General features: G+C 41.5%; 1 protein-coding gene across 1 annotated transcript in view; it reads right to left on the bottom strand.

Moving 5' to 3' along the window:
* shroom4 (shroom family member 4) overlaps positions 1–13388 on the bottom strand; it is a 63243-nt gene that overhangs the window by 36058 nt on the left and 13797 nt on the right. The window contains exon 2 of the mRNA XM_034857024.1: positions 2098–2249. Within this exon, the coding sequence (XP_034712915.1) occupies positions 2098–2249 (152 nt within the window). The remainder of the gene's footprint in view (positions 1–2097; positions 2250–13388) is intronic.

Genomic DNA, 13388 nt, shown 5'->3' with positions numbered 1-13388 from the left:
GTGTGTGTGTGTGTGTGTGTGTGTGTGTGTGTGTGAGCTGGCCTGTATGTGTGTGTCTAACAGCATTAGACAGGGGGTCCGCCTGCTGCAGAAACAGGAGCAGAAAACCCAGCAACGCTCTGGCTGCTGGCTCTGCTTTCAAAGATAAAACAAGACGTGTTGCTGACAAACAGCTGTCTCAAACTGTCCAGAGAAGACAATCTTCTGCACTGGTTTTAAGTCTGAGTCCAGCTGGGAATTAGTGAAAGTATCAGAGGAGCACAGAAACATAAAAACACGTTTTCCTCTGAAAGGTTTACAGTAAGTTATACTGTATTACTTTGCAAACGTGCTGCATTTCCACCTACATCCACTAAGTGGCAACAACACAAGTCTAGAGTCTGGGATTAATTCATTAACTAAAAATACTGACAGACATACTGTATGTATTTGGTACATCAAGATTCACACACACATACACAAATACATACACACAAACATACATACATGCATACATATTTATGTTTCTTCACTTGAGTTGTGTTCACAGTATTGTAGTGTAGTGTATTTTATAAACATCTTTGCTGCTAGAACCAAGGGTAATTTAATGGAACATGCAACATGATTAATATGATAGCAAGCAAAAGTGTGTATAAATATAAGTAATTAGCTGACAGGGGAACCCAAAGATAGGTCCTTAAAATACAGTGAGAAAAATCTAATAGAAAGTGCTAAATTCAAAATGTTTCATAGAGATCAGCATATATCCTTGAACTTGAGCTGATACAGTATGCTTTTACATCTGACCTCAGATCTGCAAGGCAGTTTCACTAAAGACGCTAACTTAACTTTAGTTCACAGAGTGGAAATAGTCCTGCCATTAGTTCTGCTTCCTGAGCCAAAAACACCGTCGCCGTGCTGGGAGGAGCAGGGTGGGAAACAGAAACAAGCAACAATTTATATTCCTTATTTCACCCAACAAGCGTCACGGTGGTGAGAACAACCATTAAAGCTGCTCATGATCATATTTTCATATTTATAATGGGTCAAAAGACTGTGTTTGATGTGAAAGGGGTCGCTCATTGTGATGAATTAGCTGACTGAAAGCATTTTAGGATCTTTCATCTGTTTTGGTTTTACTGGTGATTACAGCTGATTAAAGCTCTGATTAGCCCACAGTGCAATACTTGCCAAGCAATGAGAATATATGGTGAATATAGCGGAGCACGTAGCTGCTAAAAGCCCAGACATTTTCCCAAAGTGCAAGGATTTTCTAACTTTTTCCACACTAAGTCCCCCTGCAATCAGCTATAATCGCTAATTCATCAAGCTAGTTTGTGGGTGTGTTTATGTAATTTATTTCTTGTCAGATTTAGTCTTTCCCAATTCTCTACAGTAGTGTGAGAAGAAGAAGAGTCCCAAGTTGGGCGCCTGGGTAGCTCAGAGGCTCAGTCCTCAATACAGCGGCCGCAAGTTTGACTCCAACCTACGGCCCTTTGCTTCATGTCAATCCCTTCTCTCTCCCCTTTAATGTCTAAGCTGTCCTGTCGTGATAAAGGTCTAAAAATGGCGACAAATAATCTTTAAAAAAAGATTGCAAAGTTGGCTATAAGAATGAGAATAAGGAGGAAAAACACTGGAATTGTTCGTTAATTATCATAATAATTCTGCACAGGACACACTATTCCAAATGACTTTTAACACAATCCCAGACATCCACTCCTCCTTGAACATCAGAGTTTATCAGCTTCCTTTCTGTGACACCCTGAAAGCCAAAGGTTACTTCCTGTGAAACACTGCTCTGATAATGTGTTTGTATGCAAGGCTAGCAAAATTCCTAACAGACCAGGAAAAGCACAGTCACCTACTCCTCGTCTCCTCCCTCACCTTCCTTCCAAGATTCAACGCCAAGACATCTAAAGTGCCAATGAGAAGAAGAACTAAACAACGGCCGACAAACGCACATCTGTTTTTCGGAAGACAAATGCCCAAGTATTCACTTTGAAGTCGTGAAACTATTCCGGAGAAGAATCTGTGTGCGTGCAGATATCTTGTGTGCGTGTCAACAACGTAAGAGCCCTTTGTGCAGCCATTTTCACATTGTTGTCGAGTGTTTACCTCCTGACTGCGAGCTTCAGTATCCGGTACGATCCCTTAATGAGGATGAGGGCTTCCTGTCTGCTGCCGTAGAGGGCGGATCCATTTATGTTAATGAGCTCGTCGCCGGCTTTCAGCTTCTTGCACAGGGCGGCCTTCCCTCCATCCTCGATCTGGAGACAAAGAATTGTTCGAGATAAAAAAAGAAAAAAAAAGTTGGACGGCAAACAGAAGCACATTCAGTTTAAGCACAAGCTTTTTAAAAAGTCACTCAAGGATACTTCCACGCCGCCAAGCAGACTCCTTTAAAACCCATTTTTGGAAGACATTTTTGTCCAACTGTCTCTGTCCGCATGGCAACAGCGCCCTAATGAACATCTCCAAAACAGCCTGGACCAAACATCCCACATAAACCCATCACATTCTTCCATAATAGTGTGTGTGTGTGTGTGTGTGTGTGTGTGTGTGTGTGTGTGTGTGTGTGTGTGTGTGTGTGTGTGTGTGTGTGTGTGTGTGTGTGTGTGTGTGTGTGTGTGTGTGTATTTGCCACAGTGCTGACTGTGGGTCAAACAGTGGTGAAGTCTGTGTTGTTAATGCATTGCTGGGATGTTTTTTAAGGCTGCAGAGGGGTGAAACATTGACGAGTGTGCGGTGCAGTGTGAGGTTTGAGTTTGGACCTAAGTCACGTCGACAAGAAAAAGGCAAAGGATGGAAAGGAAGGCGAGAAAGAGACGAACACACACAGATGGACTAACCGATCTACCGTCTGGACCAACGACAGGAAAGGATGTGGGCCTGACGGTACAGAAATCTGTGGTGGATGTGATTATTTTTTAAAAAAAGGAAAAGATATTTGCCAACGTCACTTTGCAGCGGCTTAATTTCAAGATCTAAAAAAAGTACTGTGACAACATCCTCGTGCAGTGTAGGAACTAGAACTGCGATGCATTTCCAAGCCACTATATCGACCCAGTTTGTCTGAGTACTGGAAATGTACCGCTTCCTGTGTGACAACATACTGGGTTTGTTGGTACTATATCAACCCCTCTCTCTCCCCATTTCCAGTATGTCTTTACACTTTCCTCTGTTCCATAAAAAAGTGTAAAATGGCAACAGAAACAATCTTCAAAAAGAAGAGTTGGTGTATTTCTAAAAGCAAAATGTTTTGGAATCAGTACAGAAACTGGTTTATCATTTTCACACCGGTACGTCAAACAATAACCAACCCCGATACTCAAATAGTCAGGTTAATAGTCCACTATATGAATGTTTTTTACACATTAGAGATTTTATATTTGCAAACCACCATATCACTACTTGGTTCATGAGGGACCCACGCCGTATTTTGAAAAGAATTCATCCAAATTTACAAAACATACAATATTCTTAATGCTTTCTTGCAATGGCTATAAACCAAAAATAAAGGCAGAAACCCTTTTTCATGCTACAACAACCCACTGTCAACATCTTAAAATCTTATGCAGGATTTGTTTTTAACCCAGTGTACAGCTTATTGCCAGAAGTGAGTAAGAAGAAGGTAAGACCGTAAACATCTGTTCATATCAATGTAGGCAGTGATAAAATGCTATTTAGGAGGCATGTAAAAAGAAGAGTCTAGAGAAATTTTTAGAGTGCCTTGGGCTAAATTGTCTCATTTTGGAATGGAGTTTGGTGTGAGAATAAAGTACCTGTATGGCTTTACTTTATGGATGACTGATTCTATTAGAAGTGGGCGGGATTAAATTGAATTAATACTGTGGTTTTTAAAGAAGTATTCTCTCTCATTTCACACTCAACACATAGCAAGCCAGACCTTATATTTCAGGGGTTGCCGGGCAGGTCAGCATTTTTGTTTTTAACCATTCCTTTCAGATATAAAACCATGGGGAATTTCACCGTTAACCCAGTAAAAGTGTCTTTTAAAGATGCTTCAGGGGCATATAAAAAAGGGAAATATTCCTGATTAAACCATAAGAGAATAGAAAGCAGACTTGTCCCTCCATCGTTTATTCATTCATTCATTCACTATCTTGCTGCAAAATCAAGGGAATGCATGTCATGGAAACACAGGTCTGATTTCACGCTTTTAGGGGTTTTACAGACGCGCAGCAGGAACTTAGCCTTGTGAGCCAACTCAAACATAAATCAGGATCTTTTGTATATTAGCTTACTGCTGTTCTCCCAGGCCTAATGCGGTCACGAATGCTGACTTCAAAAGGTTAATATTTTATAAATTTTATCCTGTAGTAATACCACTCCAAACATGGAAAACCCAGAAGCGGGCAACCACTTAAACTAGGCAACTTTATCACAACCTTGGGGTTTGAAGTCTTCAGTTGACATTCCTTAAACTCGTTTAGGTGGACTGGGATCCAGTTCCAGCGCTGGCAGATGAACTGACACTTCTTTCAAGCTTTTAATCTAGATCATATAATAGAATGGACTTTTGATTCCAAGATAAATTAAAAGGAAAACAGAAAAAAAAGTAGCTTTTTCCACACACGTATTCACTCACACAAAGAGAGACTCCGGCATGAGTTCAATGCATTTGACAAAGTGGGAAATAGATGGTTGCTGGTTCCGCGTTTCAGCGTATGAGCCAAAAGTAATCTGTCAGTTATAACAAAGAGAAGTAACAAGGGAAAAAGAAAGGGAGGATAGGAAGGTGATTAATATGTGTGTGGGGGGAGCCTAAGAGGAAAAGGTGGTGAGGATGATGTGAGGAAGGGCAGGAGAAAGACAAATAAAAGGGCGATAAATGGGTGAGGAAAGGCAAAAGGAAAGTATGAGGAGGGAGGAAGGGTGGGAAGAACGCATATGAGAATGATGGGAGGACACAAAGAAAAATACATGAGCAAAAAAGGAAGAAGGGGAGATGATGAAGATAAAAGATAAGATGAAATGGTGGGAGAAAAGGAGAAAGAAGAGCTTAAAGAAGGAAGAGTGGGTTTTATATACTTATCCCCAGTGAGCGGGTATAATTAGAGAGTGGCCATAAAAGAGTTTATTATAGGCAGGTGTGTGTGTGTGTGTGTGTGTGTATGTGTGTGTGTGTGTGTGTGGCTGATGAAGTCATTAACCAATGCTCACTTCTTCACACAGGAGGGGTTAGAAGCAGCTGTTTCCACAAAGTATGACCGCAGTACTACTGCTATACAAATACTACATCACTAGTCCTGAATTCTCAATGTTACTTAAGTAACATTACAGCAACATTTCCCTTTTTTCTACAAGACAGGAATGAATTGTATATTAACTTTCTGCATTACAAGGTTGCTCAGTGGTGTTTACAAATCCATGTGTAAGAAACTGCAAGAGTGTGAGCCTTTTAAACCCACTCAGCAATATGGGTCATCATTCAAATACTCAATAGGCATGAATGACCTGGCAAAAAAGATGAACTGCCAGAAAGAGAGCACTTCCAGATACAAACGTTCTGAACTAGAAAAAAAAAAACTCTAGTGATGCCAGTTTATCAATAACGATTAATTATTTGCCTCACCCCTGGCTCCAAGTAAGTTATAAGTATTGTAAGTTGTTCAGTTACACAGCACTGCAGCTCAGTTTCACAGTAGTCTGACCTACATGCCTGTGCAATGTGTGTGTGTGTGTGTGTGTGTGTGTGTGTGTGTGTGTGTGTGTGTGCCATGCTACTGTGAGATGTCCAGACAGGGTGAGGTCACTCCAGGCACCGAGGAGACAAAGAAGAATGCCCTCTTTATGTGCTGAAACACACACTCACGCACACACAAACACAGGTCAGACACACCCTTTTATTTTTAGAAATGAGGGGTGACTTCATGGCCTCTGGTGTGTGTGTGTGTGTGTGTGTGTGTGTGTGTGTGTGTGTGTGTGTGTGTGTGTGTGTGTGTGTGTGTGTGTGTGTGTGTGTGTGTGCACGCGTGTATATGAACAGTGGCATGGTGCCCGTCATTGTGCACTGGAAAAAACGGGAATTGCCATGCTGGTCACAGGTTGTCATCACTAGGCTATCACCTGACTGACACACACACACGCACGCACGCACGCACGCACGCACGCGCACACACGCACGCACACGCACGCACACACACAGCATCAAACAACAAACTCTTTATCAAAAACTGAAAACATCAGCTCTAGCCTGAAGCTCATTAACAGTGGGATACAAAACGATTCTGCAGCTGTGTGTGTGTGTGTCTGTGTCTGTGTGTGTGTGTGTGTGTGTCTGTGTGTGTGTGTGTGTGTGTGGCATTGCAAGGCGGTGCCTAAAGATGTGTAAAACCTCATATTACTGACTGAAAGGTTGACAGAGAAAATTAGTAGTTCTGTGGGTAACACAGCTGTAAGAAAGTCTGATAGCGAAACAGTGTGTATAGACACATGCACATGCTAAGCGTGAGCACACCCACACACACACACAAGAAAAGATGCTAAAAAACCTCTGGCAGCGAGCAGAGTTTGGGAAAAGTCATGTAATTTCTTTGACTGTGGAGATATACAAAAAATTTAATCACACACATACACGCGCACACACAAAGATACACAACCGCTGGCGAGAAATAAAGTGAAGGAAACTGTTTTTCATTTGTTTACATAAAGACATCCAGAGAATAAAGGAGGATTTGTGCAGGCTTGGAAAAGATCGGAATCAATGTGTCATATGTTTGAACGAAACAAGTTTAAAAAAGATAATTGATCCCACACACACACACAATCGTTTTTGCTAAAAGTAACATTTTGAATTCAGGACTTGTAATGGAGTATTGTATAGCAGTAGTACTTCGGTCATACTTTGTGGAAACTGCTGCTTCTAACCCCTTCTGTGTGAAGAAGTGAGCATTGATTAATTATTTCATCAGACACACACACACACACACACACACACACACACACACACACACACACACACACACACACACACACACAGATCATCATCATCAAGGATGTGCACCACCATAAGCACAATATGAGCCAACTACACCTGTAATAGATACAGTGTCTATGTTTGTCTGTTTGCTGAACTACTAATGTTAAGCACACTACCGTAGTAGCATGATTACTAGGACATGTTTTGTTGTGATTCTCCATGTTGACTGATTTGGGTATATGGGGAGAAATACATATTTTCCTCAGTCTGCAGCATTGGTCTAGTGTAGTGTTTGGTGAACTTATTTTATATTTGAACTTTCTCTGTGTACTTCATATACAGTTTTCAATCACCGAGAAGAGTTTTAGGTTAGAAACAGCAGTGTGTAACTGTTCTGCTTTGACATGTCAAAATGTCAGAGGGTGAAGGGGTTTGTCCTGTGTCAATTCAGCAACAATGGCGGGTGTTTTGATTGAATCTCTAGCTCTAATTCATAGCCCTGATAGCTTCTCTTCAGGCATCTGAGGCTCATGGATGTTGTAGTATTCAGCGCCATGCACCATAACGTAAACCTCTAGGATATGGGTGTCAAACTCAAATTTCTCAAAGGACCACATTGGAGAATGACACATTATAGGGCCAGAGATGTATAGTTTTTAGACAAGATTTTATTTAATAGGAAGAAGTCAAATATATTGGACTGTGTTACTGCCTGTCTCATATTGCCTTTCGCATACAATTTGGTCCACATAAAGCCCTAAAAAAAGGTTTCCTTAGTCATCATAGAATACATCAAAACAATGCATTCTAATTTCACTACCAATAGTAGACATGATTTTGCTGGTTGTGTGGGAATGTCCTAGTCTCAAAGTCAGCAAATGTGCCAAATTTCAGCTTTGATTGTTGCGTGCAGTTTGCAAACATGTTCCCGTCTTTTTGGTTGACTGCACAACTAGGAGGGGCAATTTTTTTTTATTTTTTTTTTATTTTTTTATTTTTTATCGTGAACCTAAATTGTTATGCGGGCCTTGAGTTTAAACATGTGCTGTAGGGTCTTTATGATCCAGGAGACGGTAATAACAAACATTGAGGAGATCATTAAAAGATAGAACTTTATGCGTCAGGGTTCTTAATAGACCCATTAACATGACAGGTCAACACATGCTCTGAGACCCTGCAGAAACCCCTGGAACAAAGACCCCCAGGGGGGGGGGGGGAGGCTCCCAGTACCCCCTGCTGCACACCAGCTTCATGCTCCGGCTATTGTCCGTGCTATCCACTGCTCTGCTCTCAAACATAATGTCTCACCTCAGAAAATGGATTTGGAAACAGCGGTTAGCAACATGGAAATATGGCTCAGGAGCTGGACGTTGTCGCTGCCAGTTCTTTATACAGCCCTGAAGGTAGAGCCCAGTTTCTCCCACATTTCCTGTGTTTGAATTCACCTTTATTTCCACTGTTGATACTGAATTGCTTGTAGTCAAAAGTCTGCGTCATTCTTCGTTTGACCTACTCTACAGAACGAGGGCAGGGACTGGGAATGCAAGAATTACTGCAACGTGTGTGTGGGAGAGGCAAGGCTCCAATGATTTTAGGGATAGAGGTGCAATTACCAAACACAAAGGACAATAAAGCTCCTGGCTAACCAACCGAAGCTGTCACTAAAATAGATAGTGCTAAATTCTCCATTCAGCTCTACAGGTAAAGCAAGGCACCTATTATCTTTGAATTGTTCGACACTAAGAGTTTTTATTCAACAAGGAGATGCACATAATGCACAAAAGACAAATCTGCTCTCGTATAGGTTCTCCGGAGCACACACCCTCCATCAACCTCTGCCCTCCAGTCTGAGCCCTCATGAGCTTCTCCTCCCTTCCTCACACCCACGCTCACACAAGGCCTTCTTTATCAGGCCGGGAGGAGGGGAACAGCAGAGATGGAAAAAGAAAAAAGCTCCCACGCTCGCACCAACTGTTAGATGTGTGTGTGTTTGTTTGCATGTATATCACCACAGTCTAAGTCCATTGATCCCTGATGTTGCAACTATTGGGGTGTGTTGTCCTTAAGGGCCTTTCCCTGGGAATCATTAATGGAAGCAAACAAGACAAAGATGCCCCAGACAGAGAAGCCCTTTCTGGGTGAAGTTTGCAGTGTTGCGGCCCCTTAAACTCGGTTCTCACAGGCAGCTGAAATAATAGCAGAGTGGAGCGTTCAATTCCTTCCCTATGATAACAAGGGTATTAACAAATTTTGCTGCCAAAAGTCCCCGGATGTTCACCGCTCTTCCAAAGTTGACTCCAAGACAACTTTTGGAGAGATTGGTAGCCAATGAGAGGGCAGACTCGAGAACGTGCCTCCATTATATTCTCCTGTGTATCCATGCATGCTATATTTAAAATCGCAAGCAAATGGAAAGATGGTGACTTACCTATGGCATACTTTATGATTAAGAATACAGGGATGTAGACAGCTAGCTTGGTAGAGGATTGCCCAAGCAGTTGGTATACCTGGTGAGTTTTTATATAGATATTGATTTTTGTAGTCGTAGCATTGTGGTAACAGTAGCATTGCGGCAATGAAGACTAGCTAGTTGCTTGCTGTTATTTGAACTAAACTAAGCACAACGGGTTTAAGGTTGTGTGTGTGTGTGTGTGTGTGTGTGTGTGAGACACTGGAGCAGAAAACTTACCAAATAGTTTGTGATAGGCCAGAATGACAGATCAACACCCACAACAAATTGCCTTTAAAACAAGTATACCATCATGTTCTGGTGACACAATTTCGCTTGGAATCCGCTGTGCGTCACAGATACAGCGGAGTAGCAGCTGAAAACAGCTGCCTGTTGAAACCCAGCGTTAGAGAAGTGCAGACCCCTGGTCCCTGACACAGTAGGATCAAATTCAATACCAGGGTGACAAAAGAGGAGAGGAGAGGATTTATTGGCCCATGTTCAAATAAGATTCATAATCACGGAAAATCAACATATCAAACAAGACAAAGAAAACAAACTAAACAAAATTTGAAACATAATACTATCAATACAAACTTTCAGATTTTTCCAATCAAAAACTGACCGCCAACTCTCCATCCTCCCTTACATAGCATAACACGTCCCTTACAGGCCACGAAGGACTGAAAACCAGCAAATTGTCCATCATCTGGTAATTAATGAGAGGAGAGGAGAGGAGAGGAGAGATGAAAGGAGAGGACTCGAGTAAAAAAGGAATTGAAAGAAGGGAAGGAAATAAAAGTAAAGGGAAGGAAAGGAAGCACAGGAGATGAGAGGAAATGAAACAAGGTAAAGGAAACAATAAAGGGGAGCTGAGGAGATGGGAGGAGAGAAGAGGACAGAAAAGAAAAGATGAGAGGCAGCAAAGGGAAAGGTTAGGGGGAAAAAAATATTAATAACACGAGAGTAAAGAAAATTACAAGAACCGAAAAAAAGGAGAGCTAAAAGGAAAGGAATTAGAGGAGATTAAAGTAAAAGGGAAATAAAAAAAAGGAAAAGGATGACGATTAACAACCTTTCACTTTTTTGTCCAGTTTTGATCTGTCAAAGTCTTAACACTGACGGACCAATCGTTGCCATTAGTCGCCAGACATGAAACCACAGAAACATTGTGTGGTTGAGTCACAAGGATGAACACCAACATGTGAGTAAACTTGATTGTGAGCTTAAGCCCCCCCCCCCCCCCGCCTCTCTCTCTCTCTAATTTAAATTTGCTTTTATTGGCATGAACATAACAACAATATTGCCAAAGCATCATACAACCTGTATAAGAACAATCAACCCCATACATGTCATTAAATAGCGTAAAGTCTCTCTCTCCCTCTCTCTGGTTAACAGTGCGTGGTTTGTTGCATCCAGAGGAGGTATGCTTCTCCGTGGTTTTACACCCCCCCGATGTGTTTGCCTCTCGTGGCTCCGTCTCACAGACTCCCCTTCATTGCGATGGACCTGTAGCCTCCACACGGTCCCACCTCACCCATCCTCACAGCTCTCCCTGCTTTCCACCAACATCCACCATGTTACATGTCACTCACTTAGAAACTATTGTTAAAGGGCAGCCTTGCGACATGTTAAAATGAAGGCTATTTTTCTACGTTTTCTTTTTTATGTCCCTGATGTGCATCTGAGAACGTGTGTAGTTTGAAGTAAACTACAGTATTTCCCCCCACTGTGGGGAAATGACTGTCAAACTGGATGATAAAATCAAGTTCTGTGGCGTTCATTGTTCGTTTGTTCCTGTTTTGCAAAGAGTTTAGCATGAGGAATAGTAGTATACAGTTGTTGAAACATAATAAAATACATGACACACTGGTATCGGATCAGTACTTGGTATTGGCAGAAACACAAGTTCAGGTATCAGAATGGGTATCGGGAAACAAAAAATGGTAACGGACCATCTCTAATAACAAACATATGATCCAAGGAAAATATGTTCACAGACAACGACTGTAACCTAGTTATTGCATACAACTTTTGTTGTTTAAAAAAGAACATATCAAAATACAGCACATACAGTATGTATCCAACAAATGTATATGTCAAAAAAGTTCCAGAAATTGACAAAATAAATGCTGCTTTTGTAATAGTCACAACTACCTCCATTTATTTCAAGCTTGTATAAAACATCTCATCTCCTTGAATAAGTATGTTTATTTAAAACTACATTTTACAAGATTACATTTGAACACATCCTAATTATACTTTGTCTAATTGTCAATGTTACAAAATAGACCATTTATTATAGACCTTCACCATGTCACCTCCGCTAACGTTAGCTGTTATTTAGCATGACAGAGCAGACGTTTACTAGCTCACCTCAGGTTTTTGATTGAAACAAGTTCTTAAATCATGGCGTAAGATGTGAAAAATATGCCGGCTTGCCACAGTGGTTTCACACATGCGATTTTACTAGGGCACAGCAGATGAACACTGGGGCACGTGCCCCAGTAAAAGGGGTCCAGCAACGCCTATGAAAACACTTTTCTAAAACAGGGCCGAGCAGCTCTTTCCTGGCAAGAAAATACAACAGGATCAAGAGAAGAAGAGATGAGTGGTAAGCGTAACCGACGCAGACGAAGAAAAGAAACTTCATTACAAAGAAAACAGACATTGCTGTGCCGCCCACAGCGTTTGATTGACAGGTGATCTGTGGGAAATCCAGAGCAGAATCCCCACTGCTTTTCACCAAAGACGTTCTTACCACCTTAAACTCCAGTAATACCATCGAAATCTGACTTAATCTGTGAAAACAAGCCCCTCATTACAGACCCTGAGCTGTCGGCCACATCAAAGCTCTACTACCCAGAATGCTTTGCAAAGGAGCACAGCAACCCCGGACCCTGAAGACACGCCAACCTGTCAGACCTTAACCCTCAGCCATCATCTACATCTATACATAAAAAAAACACACACTCCATCTCCCATAATCCATCACAACAACATGACCACACTCGCATACACGCAACTGGGTCTTTCTAATCCATCATAAACCTGACATTCAAACAGTGACACCTAACCTCACTCACACACTCGAGTGACTGTCACACACTAAAAGAGACGAAACACACTTTTCTGGCAGTGTGATAGTTTGGTTTGTGTACATATACACACCGGGGGGGGGGGGCGGTTCCATTTTGGGGATGGATTAGTGCTTAGTCTTGGGGTTGATATGGGGATGAAACAAATACACAAATGAAAACAGTAGAACTGGGGACACCGAGGCTGCAAGCTAACAGGAACACACATGAACACAATGAAACTGTCTTTTAATCTGGTTTTGCAATTTAGGACACTTGATCTAGAAAAAATATGACATACGACAATATGTACAGAACAGGAGCACAATCTTTAGAACAGTGGTTCTCAAAGTTTTTCACATCAACGAGCCCTAAACCGACACCGCTGAGACCAGGGACCCCCGTCTGATAAGACTTTGTCCCAGGATCCGATAGCCCCTTCCACTAGAAATTTGTCTTTTAGATGTTTTATCACAGAAAGTGAATGAATCCCATTAACAAATGTTGCGCCGCCCAGCGATTTGGATATTGTACGAGTCCATATTGCGATTTTGACACATTTGCAATTAACTGTGCAGCCCTAGCATGGTCTACTTGGACGCAAAAACAGCAGACAGCATCATTTTGAAGGGGACACATTATGGGTTCTGAAACTTGCATTTATATATATTTTCTTCTTTATCTTTTACAATATGGGAGCTTTATTCCTTTATTTCCACATCAGCCATTACCAGATGTCCATTGTGGGGTGCTCATAATAAACACAAATTCTACTAGGATATTGAATTAGCTAAATTAATACATCATTGGTCCAGAAGCTCTTTCTGGATAAGATTCAATTTAAGTGTTTATTTCCTTTATTTCTTTAGTTGCTGACTATGTAGCGGCTACTCTTCCTGTTTTTTTTTTTGGAGCTGTCCCAACACAAAATCCAATT

The sequence above is a fragment of the Etheostoma cragini genome, chromosome 19 (genome assembly GCF_013103735.1).
Source record: "Etheostoma cragini isolate CJK2018 chromosome 19, CSU_Ecrag_1.0, whole genome shotgun sequence".
In the NCBI taxonomy this organism is placed as follows: Eukaryota; Metazoa; Chordata; class Actinopteri; order Perciformes; family Percidae; genus Etheostoma; species Etheostoma cragini.
The sequence above is the reverse complement of the archived record's forward strand: the minus strand, read 5'-3'. Positions and strand labels throughout refer to the sequence as shown.